At 49.2% G+C, this 21510-nt stretch overlaps 8 protein-coding genes across 8 annotated transcripts; 2 read left to right on the forward strand and 6 right to left on the reverse strand.

Annotated features, from left to right (window-relative positions):
- Positions 1 to 2330: 2330 nt before the first annotated feature.
- On the forward strand, positions 2331 to 2936 carry N7482_008810 (uncharacterized protein; the record flags this gene model as incomplete). The annotated part of the gene is made up of 1 exon (XM_056690934.1): positions 2331 to 2936. The coding sequence occupies one exon, from the start codon at positions 2331 to 2333 to the stop codon at positions 2934 to 2936; it is 606 nt and encodes a 201-aa protein (XP_056540699.1).
- Positions 2937 to 3050: 114 nt separating this feature from the next.
- N7482_008811 (HNH endonuclease signature motif containing protein) lies at positions 3051 to 4156 on the reverse strand (the record flags this gene model as incomplete). The annotated part of the gene is made up of 2 exons (XM_056690935.1): positions 3051 to 4085; positions 4136 to 4156. 2 exons carry the CDS (start codon positions 4154 to 4156, stop codon positions 3051 to 3053), a joined length of 1056 nt encoding a protein of 351 aa, XP_056540700.1.
- Positions 4157 to 5340: 1184 nt separating this feature from the next.
- N7482_008812 (ankyrin repeat domain-containing protein) lies at positions 5341 to 6960 on the reverse strand (the record flags this gene model as incomplete). The annotated part of the gene is made up of 2 exons (XM_056690936.1): positions 5341 to 5388; positions 6001 to 6960. 2 exons carry the CDS (start codon positions 6958 to 6960, stop codon positions 5341 to 5343), a joined length of 1008 nt encoding a protein of 335 aa, XP_056540701.1.
- A 938-nt stretch (positions 6961 to 7898) lies between these two features.
- N7482_008813 (uncharacterized protein) lies at positions 7899 to 8649 on the forward strand (the record flags this gene model as incomplete). Its single annotated transcript, XM_056690937.1, has 2 exons — positions 7899 to 8417; positions 8479 to 8649. The coding sequence occupies 2 exons, from the start codon at positions 7899 to 7901 to the stop codon at positions 8647 to 8649; spliced, it is 690 nt and encodes a 229-aa protein (XP_056540702.1).
- A 285-nt stretch (positions 8650 to 8934) lies between these two features.
- On the reverse strand, positions 8935 to 10732 carry N7482_008814 (putative oxalate decarboxylase; the record flags this gene model as incomplete). Its single annotated transcript, XM_056690938.1, has 8 exons — positions 8935 to 9068; positions 9128 to 9632; positions 9683 to 9803; positions 9871 to 9938; positions 9993 to 10164; positions 10215 to 10230; positions 10284 to 10373; positions 10435 to 10732. 8 exons carry the CDS (start codon positions 10730 to 10732, stop codon positions 8935 to 8937), a joined length of 1404 nt encoding a protein of 467 aa, XP_056540703.1.
- A 3706-nt stretch (positions 10733 to 14438) lies between these two features.
- Positions 14439 to 14774, reverse strand: N7482_008815 (uncharacterized protein; the record flags this gene model as incomplete). Its single annotated transcript, XM_056690939.1, has 2 exons — positions 14439 to 14581; positions 14675 to 14774. 2 exons carry the CDS (start codon positions 14772 to 14774, stop codon positions 14439 to 14441), a joined length of 243 nt encoding a protein of 80 aa, XP_056540704.1.
- A 1433-nt stretch (positions 14775 to 16207) lies between these two features.
- N7482_008816 (2EXR domain-containing protein) lies at positions 16208 to 17242 on the reverse strand (the record flags this gene model as incomplete). Its single annotated transcript, XM_056690940.1, has 1 exon — positions 16208 to 17242. The coding sequence occupies one exon, from the start codon at positions 17240 to 17242 to the stop codon at positions 16208 to 16210; it is 1035 nt and encodes a 344-aa protein (XP_056540705.1).
- A 484-nt stretch (positions 17243 to 17726) lies between these two features.
- On the reverse strand, positions 17727 to 19625 carry N7482_008817 (putative ab-hydrolase associated lipase; the record flags this gene model as incomplete). The annotated part of the gene is made up of 1 exon (XM_056690941.1): positions 17727 to 19625. One exon carries the CDS (start codon positions 19623 to 19625, stop codon positions 17727 to 17729), a length of 1899 nt encoding a protein of 632 aa, XP_056540706.1.
- Positions 19626 to 21510: the final 1885 nt, after the last annotated feature.

The following is a 21510-nucleotide window of genomic DNA, read 5'->3' on the forward strand; positions in this document are numbered from 1 at the left end:
TTACTTTCAATCTCAATGTTAATAAGGAACTAGCTCATGCATGCTCTCAAAATTAAATTATCTTGGAAACTTTGCTCGTGTTGGGCCTCGCACCTTTGGCTCATAAGGCTAACATCTCCAATATTAGGACATGAGCGACATGTTGGTCAACCACTGGATTAGGTCGTGATCGTCTGGGCAGTACTGAAGATACCGGTCATCTAGTTGCTTTTCACAGTGTTGTATAATAGCTGCTTTGTTCCCCGTCGAGATGTCTTGACTAAGCTTCTGTCTGGTCGGTGCAATCTCAAAGCGGCCAAGAGCAAAGGTTTGTTTAGACTAGCCAATCCGCAAGTTGAAGAGTAAGGTTGACCTGGGATCAAGATCTGCGTTATTCACATTCAAAGGAAACTCGAGGGTATGATGTCTCTCTCTATTCCATTGTTCTGTCCAAGGTCCTCGGCAGCCCGGTGTTCAAGATACCAGAGCTGCCACCAGAGCCTCTTGTGTATTTCATGCTCGAAGAGGTGGGAAGCCAATGTTGGTGAAGGCTTTAGAGCGGAGTGCTGTCCTAGTGAGTTTTCAAGCTGTCTCTGCATCCCCAGTCAGACGGCTAACAAATAAAAACAGTACAAGAGCTTGCAATGGGACGAAGTCCTCGTCCATGTTGAGTAAAACCGCCTTGGCAAGGGCTCCTTTAGTTGATAAGCGAAAAAAGTCCATGGCTGTGGCTTTTGTCATACAAAAAAACGTATACACATCTTTCTTGGGCATGCAAACCATACTAGGGAAATGAATTGCGTGAACAAGGGCCCATTCACTTTCACTATGGTCTGGCCATTTCACTAACTGGTCAAGAATTATAGCTATAATCACGATAGGGTCCACTCGCTCGAGGGAAAATCTCCAACATGGCTGGACTGATTTCCTAATGTAGGGAGTCGATCGTGAAGTTTTCTGTCATCTTCAGCACCTACCCGGCGCATGCAGCGGCCATTTGAAGGATATCTAACAGATTTACCGTGACTACAGTAGTCATCTCGTGAGTAAGTGCGATCAGTGCATAGCCGCTAATATTGGTAGGTCGAGCCTGTTTAGTTGTGCGGTCCATGATGACATTATCTAGCTTGTTCACCACCATCGCATAGATAATTATGCGAATAGATGTTTGTGGCTTAACAGGGGACGCGGGGACGGCCGTCGCTGGTTTCGTAATGACCTCTAGAGCGATTGGTGTTATATAAGTCTTTGCATCCTTTGCTATTTCTGGAGTCTGCATGGATTCTCTCGTGTCTGTATCTAACTATCCATATCCAATAGCCAATACAGGCTTTAAGTTTAAGGATTTATGCCGCCATGTTTGACACAATCAACCTTTTTGGGCCAAAAACAGCTTTGTTTTGTCAGTTGAGAGGTAAATGTGAAAAGAATGTCACAGAATTCTCACTTATCTCCTTTTATTGCCTATGATATATCTTGGTCGCGAATACAAGGAGGGCTATGTTGAATTAGTCGATTTCTCGTCTTCGCATTTCTTGGGGTTTCGACCCGCAAAGCATTCCTATTGGAAAACAGGATATATAATATAATCTTCAACAGATTTATTTTGTTCTTGAAATATATATATACTTATTTATGGTCACAAAATCCCTTCTCACTTGGTAGTGTGGATAATGATGACGCCATACACAAGGTCTGGCTTGACGTGGCCTCCAGTGTGGAGCCATTTGTCAACCTTCTTATGAAGCAGGCACCTGTAGCGGGCGGTGGCCTTTAAGTAGCCTTTAAAATGAGGGACTAGGCTGTTGACATAGGCAACCAGGTAGGGTCCAGAGGGCATCGGTCGGCCCTCAAATCGCTATTGGTGGTGAAATCACGCGGCTAGCGTTGGCTAAGGTTGGCCTTGTTGAAATGGTATAAAATATAGCCCACAGCTATGTCAAGCCAGACCTTGTGTGTGGCGCTATCATCATCCACGCTACCACAACTATAGCCACTTATCTATATTTATATCTCCTTTAGGGTTACCAGGAATTGATGGAACATCTCTAGAGAAAGTTTGCTTCCAGAACTATTCGATCGGGCACTATGGAGAATGCACCCCCGGAACGGGGTTCCACTGATAATAACAATACTTCCCCTTTCCCCCCCCTTTCCCGACCACCAGGAACAGAGAACACGGTGATCGTCCCGCAAACTATTGACAAGCAAGATGGATTCTGAGAACATAGACTCGCATTAATCCAACAAGATCGAGCTCGGACCAGCAATGATCGACAACCAAGACAGCCTCGCTTAGGGCCTCTGCCACTTGGGTGCAGCCCGAAGACACTCGAGCCAAATATGCCCGCATGACAGTCAAGGAAGACGCAATGCTCCCGCCAAGATTCCGGGCAATGGAGGCCCAGGAATTAAAGACGGTGATATTGACGGAGGACGAGATCATCAAGCTGATCCCCTTCGGCAAACAAGTGCGCAAGCAGTTTGGATTCGCATGGACCAAAGAAGGATACCTTTGTGCCCCATACCGACACCTGGTGGATGAGCTTGATAAGCAGAGCAAGCCGCTCTTTGACATTGATGTGAAAATCTCGAATGTCAAGGATTATGCCAAAGCGAAAATACGCGCCGCATATTCAGAAGCCTTCACCTCCAAAGGCACCCTCCGTCAGCGCAAGGGCAAGCAAGTCCTGGATAGCATGAAGGCTCGCCGAGCCACAGCCCGGAAGCCGTTCAGCAGCATTGATCTTCATCAAACAGAAATATATTGTTCCGGCGGTTTGTGGGGTCCCTCTGACTCACCATTCTCCGTTGGTCTCTCTGAGTGGACAGTTATCTGCTATCTCGAGTTTTCTTTGCAGATCCTTAGATCTGCCATGCGACTGTTACAGAAAGGAGGACAGCAGAAGCAAGAATACTGGATCTCTCTATTGATAAGTCCTGAATCAAGAAGCTAGCTAAAGAAGATAGTGGTCCGATCCATCACCTGACCTAACCTGTAACTGCGACCCTAACAGCCATTTTCCCGGTGCAATTATGCAATCTAGCATCCCAATCTTTTTTTCTCGGTGTCAAGAAATTTCGCCCGTCTGCTGGCTTCCTTGAGTCTCCGTAGGATGTTGCTTCTTTGTATACTTTTGGGAATCGGATGCTTCGTTGAAGTTCGAGGGTAGTGATGAGAGGCCGCTCGCTGCAAGAAGGTCTTCCAGGTTGGTGCTTCCACTCGGGGCAAGCCCACCACAGTCTTCAAAATCTTGCAGGAGCTTGTCGATTATCTCCGCCTGGCCACTCGTATGTAGAAAGTTTCCAATACAAGCGTGGATTTTGAGAAGTTTAGGATCTGGAAGTTCCCGACTTCCTTTGTGAACTCTGAACTTGACAAGCCGATTTTTAGGCAAGTCTCGTAACGGCCCTGTGGGGCAATTTGGAAAGGTCTTGATTCGATATTCGTGAGCAATGCTGGTTGCTTCAAAAATGAGTGCGAATTGTCCGAATTCCCTGTGAAGCGACATGTCTAGCATCAGGATGTTCTTCTCCGAATCGATCTGGTCTGAGGTAAAGGCCATACTGCGAAGAACTGGAAAGTAGCGCCTTAGATTCACCCAAATCTTTGGATATCTGTCCACTGCTTCACTGTCATTGGCCTGAAAGGATCTAAGTGCAAATGGAATAATGTGGGCTGCTTCAAGATGGGACGTCAATGCCTTCGGTGGATGGGCGTGACCATGACTGTACACCCCTGTGGCAACACATTTGTTGCCATCTCTTTCTAAACAGCGGTGCCAGAGGTGCCACTGAGAGCTTCTGCTGATGGGCTTGATGTTTGGGCTCTTGAGATAATCGATTGAATCTTTAACGCCTAACCATGGGGATAGAGAGAATTCATTGGGTGTTTTGCCACCTTGTGCTTTCAAAGGAATCAATAAACCAGTCCTGATGCTTTGGACCAGTTGCCGAAGCTTCTCATCGTTTGCACACCCTGAAAGATCACCAGCGAGATTTCTTTTTCCATTAGGAGGAAGGACCTTGAAGAATTCACGGAGGAACTCCCTAGTTTTGTCTGTGGGTCCAAGTCTTATGTAGCTATTCAGCTTTTGATCCAGCTTCTAGCATGTTTATGAGTATCGAAAAGACTAGAAGACATAGATGGACTCACTATCTTTGATGATGATGGCATTCTGCCAACTAGATTAGTGTGAGCTTAGGGCTAGTCTAGAGGGTATAGTAGTTCTAGTGAAAAAGCCAAGATAAGTATGATTAGTTAAAGCCTTATAAGGGGATAGACAATTATAATTAACTAAAGAAGGTTAGGTAGGGGGTAGGTTGTAGCTTAGTTATCATTATGACTAGTGTATTCCTATATTAGTTTAGTATAGTAGCCTAGGGAGCTAGGCTTAAAGTTACTTCTTACTTTACTCTTGATTTTATTTTACTCTTATTTTTCTCTTATTTTACCCTTACTTTACTCTTACTTTGCTCTAAATTTACTCTTGATTTTACTTTACTCTTAAATAAAGGGCTCTTACTTATTATTACTATATAATAGGTAGATATATATTAGACCCTAATAAGTACTAAGTGAACCTTTCTACTTATTATATATTTAGTAGATTATAGCTTGGTTATTATTACGACTAGTGCCTTCCTATAGTAGTTTAGTATGGTAGCCTAGTTAGCTAACTAAGCCCCCTTTAATTTAGTTTATTTAGTAGATTCTAATATATCATCATTTATCTACCTTACTAATTTATTAGGTATTGCCACTACTTTCGTAATAAGTGGCTATAAATGGATAACAAATATGATAGGCCAATATGATATACCTAATTGAACTTTCTAGGGTTAGTCTACTAAAAAGAGGCTTTATCCAAGTTGTTACATAGCTAGAGTATAGTAGACGAGTCAAGGCATGTAGAAGACCCTATATTTATTATGAAAATAATATTCAGTGGTTGACCCAGCATGTCGCTTATGTCCTAACAATGGAGATGTGGTTCGAACCACACAGTGCTGACGCCATACACATTAGCCCTATGAGCCAGGGGTAGGAAGCCCCACACAAGCAAAGTTCCCAAGACAATTTATTTTTGAGAGCAGTTTGACATCGTCGACACTACCAGTCGCTTGGAAGCAGAACCTCAATCTTGACAATGGGCTTGGTGACTACCGGGATCTCAGCAGTTCCGCCTACTGGTTTTCCTTCTCAACAAACTACAGTACCGACAAAAATGGGCAGCGATGACTCATGCAGGGGAGGTAGTGGAAAGCGCTCTGTGTTGCTGGCTCATTTCAACCCGGGTATCAACAAATGAAAGGGCTCTGGCTAGGTTGAAGGAGAGAGCCAATACAATACAGTTGCGACTAGGAGGGACACTGAGGAGAGGGCGAAATAAACGCGTAGTTGCTTTCCTATTGATCTTGACTCGCGGTACCACAAGAACGGACTTGATTTCTGGACTGACTTGAGAGCGCTGTGATATAGTCTCATCTGCTGGGGATTGGTCTGTTATATGACCATCCCTCAAATTGCTTCATCATTTCAGGGGAAAGATGTGGTATATGATATGGTATTTCACGCATTCTTTTTCCATGGGAAAGAGACTCCCAATCAATTCTGAATGAGATTGGCCATTCCGTCCTCCCAGGAAATGTGCACATTGACCAGGTTTTGAGAATGCTGTGAGGGGCATGGAAGACTTCTCGTCCTTCTTTTTCATAGGATGGATCCGCTCCATGATCGAGCAAGATTCGCTTGATACTTGGATTGTTTCTATCCTCTTTGTTGCAGTACGGTACTCCGGCAGTCCACGACAGTGCCGTCCAACCATGGCGATCCGTCGCATTGATGTCGGCTTTGCCAGTCCCAAGAAGATATTTGATAGTATCTTCATGTTTGTTCTTTGTCGCTAGTTGGAGGGGAGTCATATAATCGTATATCTTCGGGAAAGGCGCAATGTCGGCACCTGCAGTTAGTAGTAGATGGAGGATCTCCGTTTGCCCCCGACATGCAGCCCAACATACCGCCGTGGAACCGATAGGCGTTTCTGGCCATTTTTGAGCATGGGCAAAAAGAAGCAGCTTGACCACTTTTGCATGGCCAGCCACGGCAGCGTCAGTCAATGGCCGCCAGTCGGGCGCCATGTATTCGGTCTCTCGATTAATGGTTTTCTCAAGAAGTAACTGCACGGTCTCATAGTGCCCTTTCATTGCCGCATAGGAAAGCGGAGAAGCCGAACGCACACCATCGTATTCCACGGGTTCCACGGATTCGCCGTAGCCAATTAGAAACTGCACAATGCCAGTATGCCCATTCTCGGCGGCCCATGAGAGAGGCGAGCGCCTAGTCTGCTTCAAAGAACCGAGAACGGCGCCATTCTCAAGAAGTATTCTCAGCAAAGGCTGGTATCCACATGTTGCTGCCCAGCCTAAGGGTGTCCGGGACTTCTCGTCTCTGAGGTCAAGGTTGGCACCGTATTGTACTAGAAGCCGCAATATCTCCTCGTATTCTTCTCCAGCAGACCAATGCAAAGAAATTAAGCTTAAAGGGGCGGCTGCATCCAGGTCGCGCGCCTCGTAGCATTCTGTGCAGTATTTTGGGAAACTTTTGGCATCGTCCCAGCTTATGGAACCCGGGATGTCATCTTCAAAATAGACTTTCACTGGGCAGTAGATAGGCTGATGGGATATTGAGCCCAGTTTCATGGAAGATGTCTCGTCGGGCATAATGCGAGGATTGACCGCCAGCATGGGTGATCCAGCCCAGTGCAAGGGTGTTCGCAGGATGGCATCTTGCGTATTTGGATCTGCACCTGCGGCCAACAGTAGGCGAGTGATTTTGGTATTCCCTTGCTCGACAGCGAAAGATAACGGCGTTCGGCCCTTCGGGCATTTGGAGTCCACAGCAATGCCCTTTATTTTCAACAGAAGCTTCACCGTATCTTCATCCCCTCGAACAACCGACCAAGTGAGCGGGTCCCACATACGATGGCGATATACATCTCGTTTAGAATGATTCGGATCTAGATCAATCTCCAATTTGGTGCTGAGTTGGAAAAGCCGTTGGACCGTACTGATGTGTCCCATCTGCGCGGCAAACATGAGGACTCTATAGCCCCTGTCACGACCTAGTTCACCTTGATATATCCATAGATTGAATATTTCATAGAAGATCCGACTCGAGCGAGCGAGAGCATTGAGATCTCTGGGGGACTCGAGATCGGCACAGATTTGCTGCAAGAGTTCGTTGGGTAGGCCAAGGAGCGACATTGTATCAGCATGGCAACAAAATATAATAAAGAGCAAGTAGAATTGGTAGAAAATAATTCAATGCAGAATACGTCCATTCAAGGAAAAATTTGGCTATGATCCCCCCTCCCCCCGAATTATCGACACAGCCACCACCATGAATGAACGCCAATCGAATGTTGATGGGGTTTCCTTTAAAATGCGGGGGGCCTTAATAAACACCTCATAGCTTGCTGTTCACGACCGCGCGTTCACCTGCGGTCGGAAAGGTGGCTTCGAAGCAAGCCACAGTTCATGATAAATGTTCCGAGCCTACCAATAAATCTGTAGATAGAGACACCCAGAATGAAGCCAACACGCGAAACGCTAGGCAGCAGTTTTCGACAATTTGCGAGAACAAGCTCAGGCCCCACCTAACTCGCGTGGTGGTCGGGCCATGCTTATATCCGGCGCTTACCCCGAAATCTTCGAGACAGTAATCTGTTGCACGTCGCAGTCCAGTTTCCAATACTTTGTGTATTACTTTCCAGTATCCCTGGCATAACGGCGTTTTGGAAACTGTTGTGTTCATCTCAGAATTTCTTCAACCCAAGGAAGCAGGCTCTACAAACCCCCATTTTCCAACAGGAAACAACTTCTTATAACCTGTCTTCAAACACACTGACTGAACCACAATGGAGCATGTCGCACACCAAGAGTCATATCCCGAAAATGGAACCACTACCATGGGCGACGGCAACACGATCACTCACTGCAACCTACGCAACTGCACTATCACCGGCTCATGGGTGAAGCGCAGTGACTTCTCAGACTGTGTTTTCTCAAACGTGCGCTCAGCACAGCGGTCGACAGGGACGAAGACGCATTTCTATAATGTATCACTCGCTAGCCGCAGCACCTTTTCCAATAGTGTTGTCCGTGACAGATCCGCCGTTCATCGAAGCGATGTGAAAACTTCTACCGTGAGAGACGCAAGTACTGTAAAGCGCAGCACAATTATTGGGTCAACTGTTTCCCATACTTCGGTAGGGAAGACAACCTTAAACGACTGCGATACCGAGGAGTGTTATTTCGAACGTTGCACATTCAAGGGGATGATACTGAAAAACGGATACTGGAAAAGAAATCAACTAATCAAGCAGGTGGGCAATAAGGAGCCAGTTGCCCTCAAGAAAGATGACTTCGGGCCTGTAGTGAGTACTGGATCTGGTGTGCTCTATGATACGATAGGTTGTGGTACTGATATATCTCCAGAATCTTCCGGAATTGTCCAGTTCCTCTACTGTTCCTGTGGCTCGGGATATAGACTCGAAGTCCGAGATGCCTCTTCCAGAACTTGATCTGCGTCGTATGGATTCAGATGTCAGCCTTGAAAGCGAAGTATCTGATCATTCCGAAGATCTACCGCCTCCGTATAAAGCCTGATATACTGTGTGACTGGGGTATTGAAGGATGAATTATGATATTTTTTTGTGTTTCTTTCGTTCGCTGGTCCGAATTATAGCTTGCATGATGTTATTGATAAATCCCATAGTATCTTATGGATCCTACTGCTGCACATCCATAACTTTCATTGCGCCGTGGTAAATTTCGTGGCTGGGAATTTGAGATCAATCTAGCGCTGGTCGCAAGATGAAAGATGCGTGCAAAGTGAATAACCCAGTTGGATCAAATAATGCTTAGGAAACGCCCGACTTGAGAATGTACTTATTAGTCATTATTGGTTCCCGCAACAACATACTGCTTCTCAGTCTTGAGCTGACTCAGAGTGCTGTCGCTGAGGTTCAAAGTATCTTTGATAATCTGCCTTGGGGTAGACGCAATCCACTGGCCGAGCGCGATATCTATTGTTAAAGTTATTAAGTGTTATCGACACTAGAATGGGTTGATGGAAAGAACGTACCTGTAAATTGCGGCGCCTGAAGCACCTCCACGAACATCAGTTCCTCGTCGCCAGTGTTCTCGATATAGTGACTGTTCGACTTTGGGAAGTACCCTACATCGCCAGCTCGGTAGTCAAAAGTCGTCGCCGCATTGGGAGCAGTAAACAATGTGGCACGACCCTGGCCCTTGATGAAAAAGGTCCACTCATCGCTGGTTGGGTGCCAATGGATCTCGCGCATACCACCTGGATTTACCGTGACGACCGCTGCAGAGACATTGCTAGCCACAGGGAAAGTGAGCGGGTCCACGATCTTGACGGACCCCCCAGCAACTTCGTGAGCGGGCTGCTCCGAAAAGTGGTAGGAATAACTTTCCGTGCGGGGGACAGGGCCAGCCGCTGTTGTGACATTCTGCTCTTCGATGTCCTTCGGGGCCGGAGTTCCCTTGAAAATGTAGAGTTCATCGTCTGGAATTTTGTCGAACGCCGAGACGGGAACGCCAAGATCTTTTGCCAAAACTTCTTTCTGTGAGATCAATTAGCCTTAATTCATAGCCATTCATGACTTTGACTTACTGGACTGTGAAGAAAGACTTCCGTGGCGAGGAAAGTGTTGTCTTCGCTGAAATCACCCTGGTCAAATACCAAAAGGAACTCGACGCCCTCATCGAGCGCTTGGATGGAGTGAGGAATACCACTAATTGCTGTCAGTAGATGCAATGCAGCATTAGGATAAAACGGTGAGTTTCTTTTTGAATACTTACGGTGGGAAAAACCATACATCACCCGCCTGCAGGTCGTCCACAAATGTCTCTCCGTTCTCGTTGATAGCCTGTGATTTCTGTAAGCGCTATGCTTCATCTAATCCAGGAAGAATGCTTGGTACTTGGATCCGACAAGAGCCGTTCAGCACCAAAGACCACTCAGAGGCGACGTGCCAGTGCAGCTCACGATAGGCTGCAGGCTCGAGTCGCATGTCAACACCAGCCATCTCAGTGGCGTCAGGCATCACAACAGTGTTCTCCTGGCGAGCCCAACCTGCATTATCAATTCCCAATCTGAATCAGAAATTAGCAAACAGCAAATACAAATTGCTTTATGTAATCACCTATTGTGACTGAGTCCTGTATTGATGGTTTAACAAACGTTCAAGGCATCACCAAGACTGGGAACCTACCTAGAGGCCACTGTGCATTGATCGTTGCGCCATGATCTGTACCGGGAGGTGCTAGCTTATCGCTATTGATCCGATCATAATAATAGTTCCCTAGAAGAATATGAGTAAATTTCTTTTGCATAGTTGCGTATTTACCCTTCGGCAAACTCACGGGGGCCAGGATCATCGGATCCAGTATCGCCTCGGATCGGCTGAGGGTTCTTGACATTCTCAAAATCCAGATAGGAGCCGATATCGGGATCTTCCTTCTGCCCGGGAAGAAGACTGTACTTGATGTCAGGCTTGGACCCACTTGCCACCTTTTCAGTAGCTGAGTATCCCGCTAGTGACGCAGATCCTCTCAAGCCAGGATTGCTTCCTGAGCTGCCATCCCTACGAGCGGGTGCAGCATCACTGAGGGAAAGGAGGCCGGCGAGCAATTGCAACCTGCAGAGGACCTGGAGCTTCATTATAAATAGCTTGTCAAAGGATCCAAGGTGAGATGGGAAAAAGCGAGTTGAACTTGTGCCAGGACTTGAGGGGGTTGTTCAGAGTTTTACACCACGCAGCAGCTGTGGCCTTTTTATAGATACTTGCGCAGTTACCCTTGCCACCAATGATATGCTATCCATGCACAACATGAAAGACTTCCCCTCACGGTATGTGCCTCGAGGGTTGCTTAAGTGGGGATCAATTCATGTTCCCCTCACCGCGGATCATAGTGATGAAAGGCCGTTGAATGCCCTTGACTGATCCCCTACTCTTGCTCGTTCGGAGAAGTGATCATCGCGGACAATGCGATGAATTAGGGATAGGAGGATTCTAGCGACCATCTTTCCCCACTCACAGACATCAGTAATTTAAAATCAGCATTTCGGCTGCCGTGCAACAGCCGAGTTGACGAAATGAAATGTGACTCAAATGAAGGTGCCCGATGGAAACCGGAAGTAAACCGGAAATATGCTGCCTATAGTGGATAAATGGTGAGCCCCCGCATACAGTTGGTAAATGCCGTCTTCTCCCTTGGAAGCAAGGAAGTCAACGCGCCCCAACCTTTATTTCCAGGCACGTCGTGCATCCGTCAACACCGACACCACCACCAGTCCGCACAATTTCAGTCCACGCTAAACTTGATCTCGGGCTAGCTTTCAATTTCTCCAATGAGGTGGACGGGAGGATGGGGGTTGTGCGGGGCCACTCAATATCAAGTCCACTTGGGGTCAACTGGGTGTTGGAGACCATGAAAGAGTGCCACATTATCGCATGTACCTAAAACTGGGGTCGGCTCCAAGCGAGATAACAGCAGCGATACAAAATCCCTTGAATGTTACACGAGAAGATTGAGCATGATGCGAATGCGATCGACGATGTTATTTTCCTTGACTGAATAGCCGCTTGCGCACCTCGTCCGAGCCAAGCTTCAGGCCAAGAAAACCCACTCGCTCTCAATCGAAAACCAAGAGGCCCAAATAGCCAACCACCCTTCGGATGCTGCGAGGGGGCCAGTGCAACTTCCGCGACAAGCATCTAGCAAGCGAATGGAAGTTGTCTCCACCCATCCTTCTATGTTTCCTCGTTCTCCGCGCGAGGGGAAACTCGGACTTAAGCCAGCCAGCCCTATAGCAGAAGTCCCACGGACTATCATCAGCAGCTGGAGCTAACTGACAACGAAAGACGTTTACCCGGCTAGCAGAGGCCGTGAGAGATTCGATTGGAGGGTAGCCTGAGGGGACAAAGGCTTGCTGGTTGTTAAAGGAGGAGGAGTGGGGGTTGGGTAAAGTTTTCTCCAGTAGTTGTCACACCTGCTGCAGTTCACTGCCTTCTGGGGACGGAGCTAACAAAGATACTTGATTTGCAAGAAAGCTTGTTGTTGAGGAGAGAGGGGAGTGTTACAGCTAGAAGGTAGTATGCCGGTTAATTATAGAAAACGGCGTGCCGAAGATCCCGCGACCCCACGCAATATCACATCAACCACACTTCTCAAAATAGATAGTGGGAGTTGACTGGATCAAGGAAGTTTGATGGGAACAGAAGCTGCTCAAATTTGTGCGATGAACTGCTTTCCTGCATGTATGGCGAGATAGCGTTTCCGCAATCTTTGGCGTGTTCAGTTCCTGGGCAACCGCGTCTCATGGATGGGATCCTTGGGGTCATTGGCATTGACACGGGTCCACTTCAACTGCGTAACACTGCTGACTGCACCAACTATGGAGCTAGTGAATGGGGTATGCTGAAAACCATTTGGGATGTACAGCGTCAGCACTGTCGTCGCCTAGCCGAGGTATAGAGGTAGAGCCGTTTGTACAAGGCATCAAGCAGCAGTCGCATTTGTTGGGTGAGGGGACCATCACGCTACACATTCATTGACGGACCCGGACTAATTGAATTTAATAGGGAGACGCAGCAAATACAGCTTATAGTGTTCTATAGAGCTAATCGCTTCCATCCTGATGGTTCATGCCGTAAGGACATCTTATCTAGACTTCGCTTTCGCAACACGACCACGAGTCAAAGCGGAACCTAGTCATGACCACTGGCAGGTACTCATGTGAAGTAAGGATAAATTGTTCAAACCTGCATAACTAGGTCACACAGCTCCCAGCGGTTGTACTGCTCGTCCAACATTCCCAAAGACACGAAGCTGCTCGAGAGATGTGCAGACATATGTGACAAACATTTGGTCTTGAGAGCAGCCGGAAGAGGAAGCTTAATTCACGCGGTGTGAGATCATCTAATAAAACACCATACTTGGAGTCGGTCTTGAGTGGGTCACGACCCCTTGTGCCCTGGCGTGACTCTCGGGTTGCCGTTTCAAGCACCTGCCGTGAGCCCCTCGGTACCTGCGGCCTCCATCCAAGCAGCTCAGTCTCAAGTGAACAACCCCAGTCTAATTAGAGCTAATCCGACCGAAAGGAAATGTCGCAAGGATCACATTATTCAGCCACTTAGGTTCTGAGCGGCACTCGCCGGCATCACGGACCTGGCTCACAGACAATTTACATAGTTACCCTTTCACCCACACAGTCATGCTAATAGTTAAACCCCTTCCCCAGGGGACTTCCCAACCATTCATTCAGGCTCCAACCACTCAAATAACTAACACAATATCTCGCTCGCCTTCTCTCACCGTTCTCCACCAACCATAACGAGGGCCCACCTCGATCGCCGAGTGCGGGGGTGCCAAGCCCCTAGCGCATCCAGACGCCATTGGACCAGTCGCCGACCCAGACTGCACCTCGAAGGGGGGTCTCGCCGAATCATGAGATCATCTCGTGACTGGTGACGATACCCTGAGTAAGATACTGTTCTGATAGGTCGTCTGATGGGCTGCCTAGTCCAGAGATGGGGCGGGGCGGATTCTGCACCGAACCTTTTGGGGGAAAAGGGGGTTACTTGGGCGGGCTGCCCAGTTGGCACTTGGGCGCGGGCGCTACACGTGAGGTCATGGCCTTTAGGCCAGGGTTGAAGGCTCGTTGTGTTTACGCGAGCGCACAATGATCAAATCGGCTTGTATCTCTTGCTTGCTACCAGATGAATCTAGATGACCGTGTTCGCAATTTCTCGCCTGTTGAGGTTTCAGTTCGCTGGTGGCGATCGCTACTAGAACCGTCTTTATGGGAAGATTCGTGAAAATCGCCTAGACTGTTAGGATGACGGGTTAATTTTCTATTTAATGTTCTCGCCCATCTCTGGTCTGAGAGCTCACTTCGGAGGGGGAGAGTGCAATTTGGCCATGATGCTCCCCAAGGAGTCAATCCTAGGTACTCCGTTCCAAGACCAGTGACCGCACGGCTTCAAGGGATGCCGTTAAGGCCACCTTATTCTATGCCACTCCGACAGACCTTTGAATTTTTACAGGTGGGATCTACTAAAAGGACATCGTCTTAGATAATGGTAGCAATTGTATTCAGGGTAAAAGTAGCCCTAAAACTCCGCGTCTGTCATGCCAATCTATGGCGATAATAAGGATCGAACATCTTGGTAGATAAAAGAAAGGCCCGGCCTAGGCTTTCCCCCTCCGCGTCAAGCCATAACCAGTACAGAGGTCGAGATGAGGGGTGTCGATGATCAAGTGTTGAAAGGGAAAAATATGTATGATGAACAGGAATGTGGTCGGTGGGTAATCTCGAGAACGAGACCGAATGGAAAAGAGAACGAAGTATCCAAGTATCTGATCTACCTGGCATGCTTTAGGTATCGCATGGTGAGGTAGACTGCGACGAGACTGGTGTAGACACCGCCGCCGGCGGTCACCCAGACAGGACGGTGGACGTTCAGCGAGGTGCGAAGGAGCTGGCCTTCTTTCTTTGGCTTAGCCTCTGCAAGAGGTTAGAAAAAATACACTTTTGATGACACTTTTGATGAAATGGATCGTGGGAGACACGATCATGATGGATATGGTGACAACGTACCCTGCTGGAAGAGTCTCTGGCGCAGGTTATTCAAACCCTGGCGCGAACGCGCCGGGAGCTGCTGGAGCTGCTGAAGAATAGGACCAACTGGTGCTGACATGTTGATGAGATAGAGATGTGGTTGATGAGAATAGCGTGTTTCACGATGATAGTTGATGGAAGAGTGTAGAGTGGAGAGTTGACGATGCAAGAGAAAGAAACCCCCTTTGACCCCCGGCCCTTATATAGTGGAAATCAGATGACAGCTGAATGCGGGGTTGGCCAGTGGCGGGGGGTGACATTCGAGACGGGGCATGCGCAGTGGCAATGCCAGCAGAGTTTCACGTTGGGTCATGGTGGCCTGGCAATGATGTCCCCGTGAAGGTGGGCGATCGTCCACTGGTGGTAATTCCTCTACAGCTAGATGGCAATAAACTGCTACCTATGCCGCAAGACTCTCGCCAAAACTGGCCATGGAAAATGCGCTGGTTGAGTGATCGCAGCAGGTATGGGCTGATGGGTGGGCGAGTCGATCAGGGATGAGGAGGGCGACTAGGATGACCCTCCGCCGCATGCCTGGTGCAACTCTGCCTGGCATGATTGGCTCCCAGGGCCGGCCAGTCGTCTCGACTACGCAACCTGATCCAGGGAATTGCCCATCATGACACAACGATGAGAGACGGTCGAAGGGGAATTCCTTTCATGGCGATAGGTCGTTTCCCCTGGCATCGTCCCCCCGACAAGCATAAATTAGTCTTTCGCCCCTATACCCAAATTTGACGATCGATTTGCACGTCAGAACCGCTGCGAGCCTCCACCAGAGTTTCCTCTGGCTTCGCCCTATTCAGGCATAGTTCACCATCTTTCGGGTCCCAACAGCTACGCTCTTACTCAAATCCATCCGAAGACATCAGGATCGGTCGATGGTGCACCCCGAGGGGTAATTTTGGGTTCGCCAGGGGTGCTACAGCGGCAGAATAAAATATATGAATGGCGCCTACAGCACATACAGCGGATTAGACTCGCTCTGATGGTTTCTTCAGAAGATCCTGGGCGTGGGCAAAAGAGTGGAGTCCGGCTGTGTCGCCCGCCGGGGCCCACTGTGGAAATCCGGGGATGGGATCGTGAAGTGTGGGGTTAGTGTATCCACTGCGGAACGAGCTTACCTCGAGCACAGCGGACACGCACTCACGGTCTGTGAACAGAAGAAAGGATGAGCGAGAACACTTCAGACCTGATTGATTATCTGACTATTTGACATAGTCCATAGGTCCTCGCATAGTATCCGTGTACGAAGGCCGGCGTCGGGAGCACGTGAGCCTACCTCCGCCCTGCTGGAATTGCCACGGCCCCTGTGGCCTCCACGCACAACACACACACACGCGACCCCCCAACACACACCCACACAACACACTCAAAACACTCAAAACACCAACCACCCCAACAATCCAGGGACCATAGCAGAGCATACCTTCCCCCACTGAATGTATGACCTTTACTACCGAGGGGATGGCCCTAGATTGTTGGCCTCTCCCAGTCGCGGATTCAACGATTTCAGCAATCAGCACCGCACCACTGGAACATGAGACGCGGGGTGAATGAGGAGATACTCGCGAGGGTCTCCCTCACCCAGGGGTGCATCTCGTTGGGACGGACCTTGTTCATGTCGATGCTACCGGGGGGCACGGCCAGCGCTCCCCCGTACGTGTCCATGTCCGGCCTGTCGCTGGTGCCGTCGTCGAGGTCAGAGCCTACCCAAATGTTCTCCGGCCACGGGATGCCAATGAAGTCGTTGGCTTTGGCCGCCTTCCACCGCTTCCGGAGCTCATGGGTCTTGGAGTCCCCAATCCAGGTGTGTACCATCTTGCTCATGTCGCTGACCCCCTCAGGGCTGCCGGCACACATGTGGAAGAAGTCAGTGGTACTGGCGCTCTGCGGGAGGCCGCTCTGCAGACACAACTGTCGGTATCGCTCCATTAGCTGGCTGTCGAGGGGATCGCTGAGCTTGATGCACTCGTCGCCGAAGTTGCCAAAGAGCTGGGAGGCTATGACTTGGGCCGTGGTGGCGTGGATGGGAATGGCATACATGATCAGCAGTGGATCATCCCATCCAGTCACAGGAGCAGATTGTATTGAGTGGCACTCGTCCCAGTCTTCGCGGGGATAATACCACATGTAGGTCTGGTCGAAGTAAATGGCAGTGCCCCTAGCGAGTTTCTCAAGATCTTTGAGACTTTGCAAAGATAGACCGCCGTCGTTGTTCGCTTCTTGGAAGAGGACGAAGTCTGGCCGGTACATCATGATGGTGTCCTTCAATGGCTGGAACCAGAAGCGCCCGAGTAATGAGTTTCCGGGGTCGAGGTCCTTGTTAGTCAGGGCCAATTTCTCAGCAACCCCTCGAGCCTCGGAGCTGACATGTGCAATAGCCGGTGGCAAGCTGTTGTGTCTGGATGCCCAGTTACTCCCGCAGTGGAGTTTTGGCCAATGAGGATGGTTGATTTCGACCACTCGGCTGGGAAGACAGAGCTCCCAGATCATGGTCCGCAACTCGGCAGGCAGGCGGACAAAGAGGGTGAATTCAGTCGCCATTGTGTCCACTGATAGATGCTGAACCTAATAAGTGTGTGGCTCAAAAGGCGCTTTGTGAATCTTCCAGCGGCTCTCGGAAACGAGTGACGCGAGTGGATGGGGATGAGAGGTGTTTCTTAGACATGAAATGAAAGGTGGAAATGAATTGCAGATGGCTGTAAAACAACCACGTAGTCCCTCACTTGTAACGGAATGGCCACTAACCTCAGCCATCGTTACTGAACGTTCTCAGCTCTGTTTTAGAAACACCAAAGGCTTACATGAAGAGACAACCTAACTTCATGGCATCTACGGATATGCAGCAGCATGGATAAGCGGATGCAGTCGGTTTTGCTAGCGGAGATTGCGGAGAGGCCGCGTTCCTGCGAGCGATGGGAGTAAAAGCAATGAGAGAAGGGGCCTTATACGGTATTGATCATTAACAATTTTCATATTCCATTAAACATTATGCACGAATTCATTATAAATGATGGCGCTGTCATCGCTAAAGTAAACTTGTATTTACACCTCGCGGGACACGGCATATACGTTGTGCATCATCGGACATAGTTGTCCAAATGACCTGGCGGACTTCGTTGCCAACTTGCTCGATAGCATCCATGGCCCATAAGACGTCGAGATGCTCATATTCGTCAATGATCTTCGAGTGCACGACGCGTACGTGAGGCTCATGACCTTCGTCAAAGCGCCGGAGAAGCCGACGACCATCTACCAGCGCATCAGAGCCACCAACCCACAACGCGAAGGGTGGTACCTGAGGATCGAACCAAGCCCTGTCGCCCGAGGCACCCAGGCAGGGATCTCCTGGGTCATCCCCATGCTCGGGACCGGTCCCTTCCCGAGCGGAATGGTCCGCCTCGGCCTCAAATATAGACTGGTCTGCTGTGGAAAGAATGCATTTGTGTTTAGCAAATCCCTCGCTGCCAAGCCACCATCGCATCGTCTCAGCGCTAACGTATACAGGAGCGAACTGAAACATGCGGTGTCGCAAGTCCCGCTCCCAGCGGGCGTCAGACCAGCCGAAGAGGAAGGAGAATACCCAGTATGCGAGTGTGCCGTATATTTTAGGATGGATGAGACGTTGGACAGTCATCATGACCGGAATGAACGCATGGATACCAAAGAAGACCCGGAACATGCTTGGAGAGAGCATGCTCATGAAGCGGAAATAGGGCTTGCTCACCAGCGGACCAGCGTATGCAGCAGGTGCCAAAGCACAGAACACGGAGATGCGCTGTCCAAGCTCAGGTCTATGTTCCTTCGCCAGCGCCACGAATGTCTGTGTGGTCCCTTGCGAGTGGCACACAAGACCCAGCTTCTCAAACCCAGTTTCGTACAACACGCGGGACGTAAGTGCTGCTAAGTCGAGCGTGCCAAGGTGGCGGATATCCCAGGACCACATGCGCGGATCGGATGTAGACAAAGTGGTGTGCTCAGGAGTTTGGCCACAGCGATTGTTTCCCAACCAGACGTCGTATCCCGACTTGCAGAGATAGAATGCAAGGCTATCGTCGTCATTGGTGCAATAGGCACCCGCACTTTGTAGCAGGCCGTGAATCAAGAGGACAGGGTATCGACGTCGAGATTGCGAGTTGGATGAATTCAATTCCTTCCGGTCATTGAAGACCCCGAATCCGCGTTCACGCCGTTGCTCAGCCGGGAGTGCTGTATATTCCTGGGGATCATAGACATGCCATAGAGTGATGATAAATCCATCCTCAGTTTGGACCCGGAATGTCTCAACATCCAATCCAACTCGTCGGGCGTAGTATGCGACGTCACATACAACTGCATCCTTGCCTCCCTCCAACGGTGGACATTCGTCCGGGCCTTGCTCTTCATCTACGTGCTTTTTCTGTTGTCGAATATGCCATTTCTGGTCCGACTCGGCTCGGGCCAACCTGCGTGTCTGTTCTTCCGCTCCGAAAACTCTTTGCAACGCAGGCCGTCCGTTTTGCAACCTTGCACTAACATCGGTGATGAGCGATCCAGCGGTGCGGATCAATGCCCCAATGAATATCACCGTCAAGAAGCCCAGGGAAAGAAGGAAGGATATGGCTCGGATCGCGTAATATTGTATGCTGGACATGAAAGTGGGTGGGCCGTAGGCGGGTAGTGGTGGAAAGAGTGGATGTTCACGCAACTGGACGGGAAGTACCAGCTCGCATACACTGTTGCCTTTTTCGGCTGCGTGCAACTGGCCCCTTGCTGAATTATTGGCTTGTCCATCGCAAATGGGGTCTGCCATATGGCCATGGGCTAACGAGGAAGGCCGATCGGAGTGATTGACGGCGGATATCGAGAGGATGCGCCGAGATTCTGGTTCAGCGGTCATCGCTGGCATGGGCGTCGTGATTGTTTCCAAGGGCATGGTGGCGGACATGGTCGCGGGATCAGATCACCAGCATTGGGACTCCAGAGCCCATCCTGCAGCCCAAGCAAAAGAATCGAGGTCAGCGGTCGTAGAAAGAATGTATCACTCGGCGTGCAATGGACGCCTCCCCGCTGAAGCCGAGGCCTAGGCCTTTGGGTCAGGGACAATCACGTGATGGAGATGTGCCAATCAACAAGTGCATGTGAAAAATCTGTTTCTGCCTCAGGCATTAATTTATCAAGATATTGTAGCAAGGTCACTGCCTGCTCTGTCAAGTATCGGTGCATGTATTTCCCCAGCCTTGGATTAGGTGGAGTTCCATGCAAGGTATGGTGGTTTGACCTTCCAGTTCTCGTTACAAACTCGATCAGTAATTACCCGACGGTGTATCAATTCATTGCATGTTACAATCAGCATTGGCTTCGATACTAATGTATGATTCATGCCACCACTCGCTTCCTCGCACACAGTATACTACCACCGGTCGATATCCGTACATCTATGTGGTCAATGGAGCCTCTATGAGATGTGACTTTCTGTCACTGGGATGATACCTGGTATCCAAGATGTAATCGAGATGGAGGCTGGTTTACACCTAACTTTGTCATCCGACTACGAAGATGTATAGTGGACTAAAATCGATCTGGGTTTCTATCCATTCTCCTGTATTCTGTCTTCTTGACGGACGTTCTTTCGTTTCTTTCGTTGATGAAATAGCGTACGTGAATTATACGTGATGTCCTGGTATTCTCTGTTGAGTCCGTTGATTCGCAGGTTTAACATCTGAGATACTATGCCCGAGTGGCCCAAGGCGCCTGGCTAGAGATGTGGCCTGTTCGCGGGTGGCGTTAAATACGCCTATCATCGTGTGAAAATTCCCTTTTTTGCCACTCCTGTGGAGTATTCTCGTGTTCCTGATGCCTGACAATCGTTGCTGAGGTCACTAAGGGAATCGGGGTGGGGGTCAAGCGGATGCAAGTGGCGGCCGGAACATGCGCGCGGAAAAAGTCAAATAGTTCCTGGTGGGAAACAGCGGGCTTAAGATGAGTCTATAATACGGGGTCCTATGCTGCAGATTCGTCCACTGCTTCTAATGTGCCAGGCGACACAGGAGGCTGCCATGATATGATTATTATTGGAAGAGGACGTAGCTCTAATTGAAAGTTGCGATGGAATTGGACCGACTGACAACCATGCAACTCTATACCTTGGAAGATAAGAGGACTCCTCAATAATGATTCATGAACGGACGCCAACAAATTGGGTACTGTAACTGGGCTACGACTAAGGTCATATGATTATATTATTGATTCGGGTTTAAACTAAAATTTAAATAGCTAATTTAGTCGCGTAATATTCAGCGCAGAGTACCCGATATTGGCTAGTGATTGATTGTTTAGAGTAAGTGAGGTCCGGCAGGGAGGCTTGCGGCTTCCAACGGGAAAGACCGGTTAGACAAGGGGCCACGTAAAAATTAGGTCGGGCTTGGAAGAAAAACTTGGGTGGCGCAAAGTGGCGTGGCGGGCGACGGGCCGAAGCCGATTGGCTTGAGGGCCAAGAAGAATATTCAGAGCCGCACTAGCTACAATACCAAGAGACATCATGGCTTGACTTGGGAGCTTCATAGCTACGGAGTAGATTTCTTTAGATTTCTTATTAACGGACAACATGCATAGTGCATAGATCAAGCAAGAATAAGGCCACAATTTTACGGGCGATCTTTAGAATCGTGACAAATGAAATGCTTCTTATCCAATGATGGGACTGCGGTGGAGTATGAGCCTCGCAAGCACGGCTGACATGGTGGGTCTCTGCGCCCTAAGGTGAGTTGTTTCGGGAAGGCACCGAGAATTTTTGGGGAAGGAGGGCAAGGCGATTCGCCCGATTCCTGCAG

The sequence above is a fragment of the Penicillium canariense genome (assembly GCF_028826845.1).
Source record: "Penicillium canariense strain IBT 26290 chromosome Unknown utg000006l_segment0_segment0, whole genome shotgun sequence".
Classification (NCBI taxonomy): Eukaryota; Fungi; Ascomycota; class Eurotiomycetes; order Eurotiales; family Aspergillaceae; genus Penicillium; species Penicillium canariense.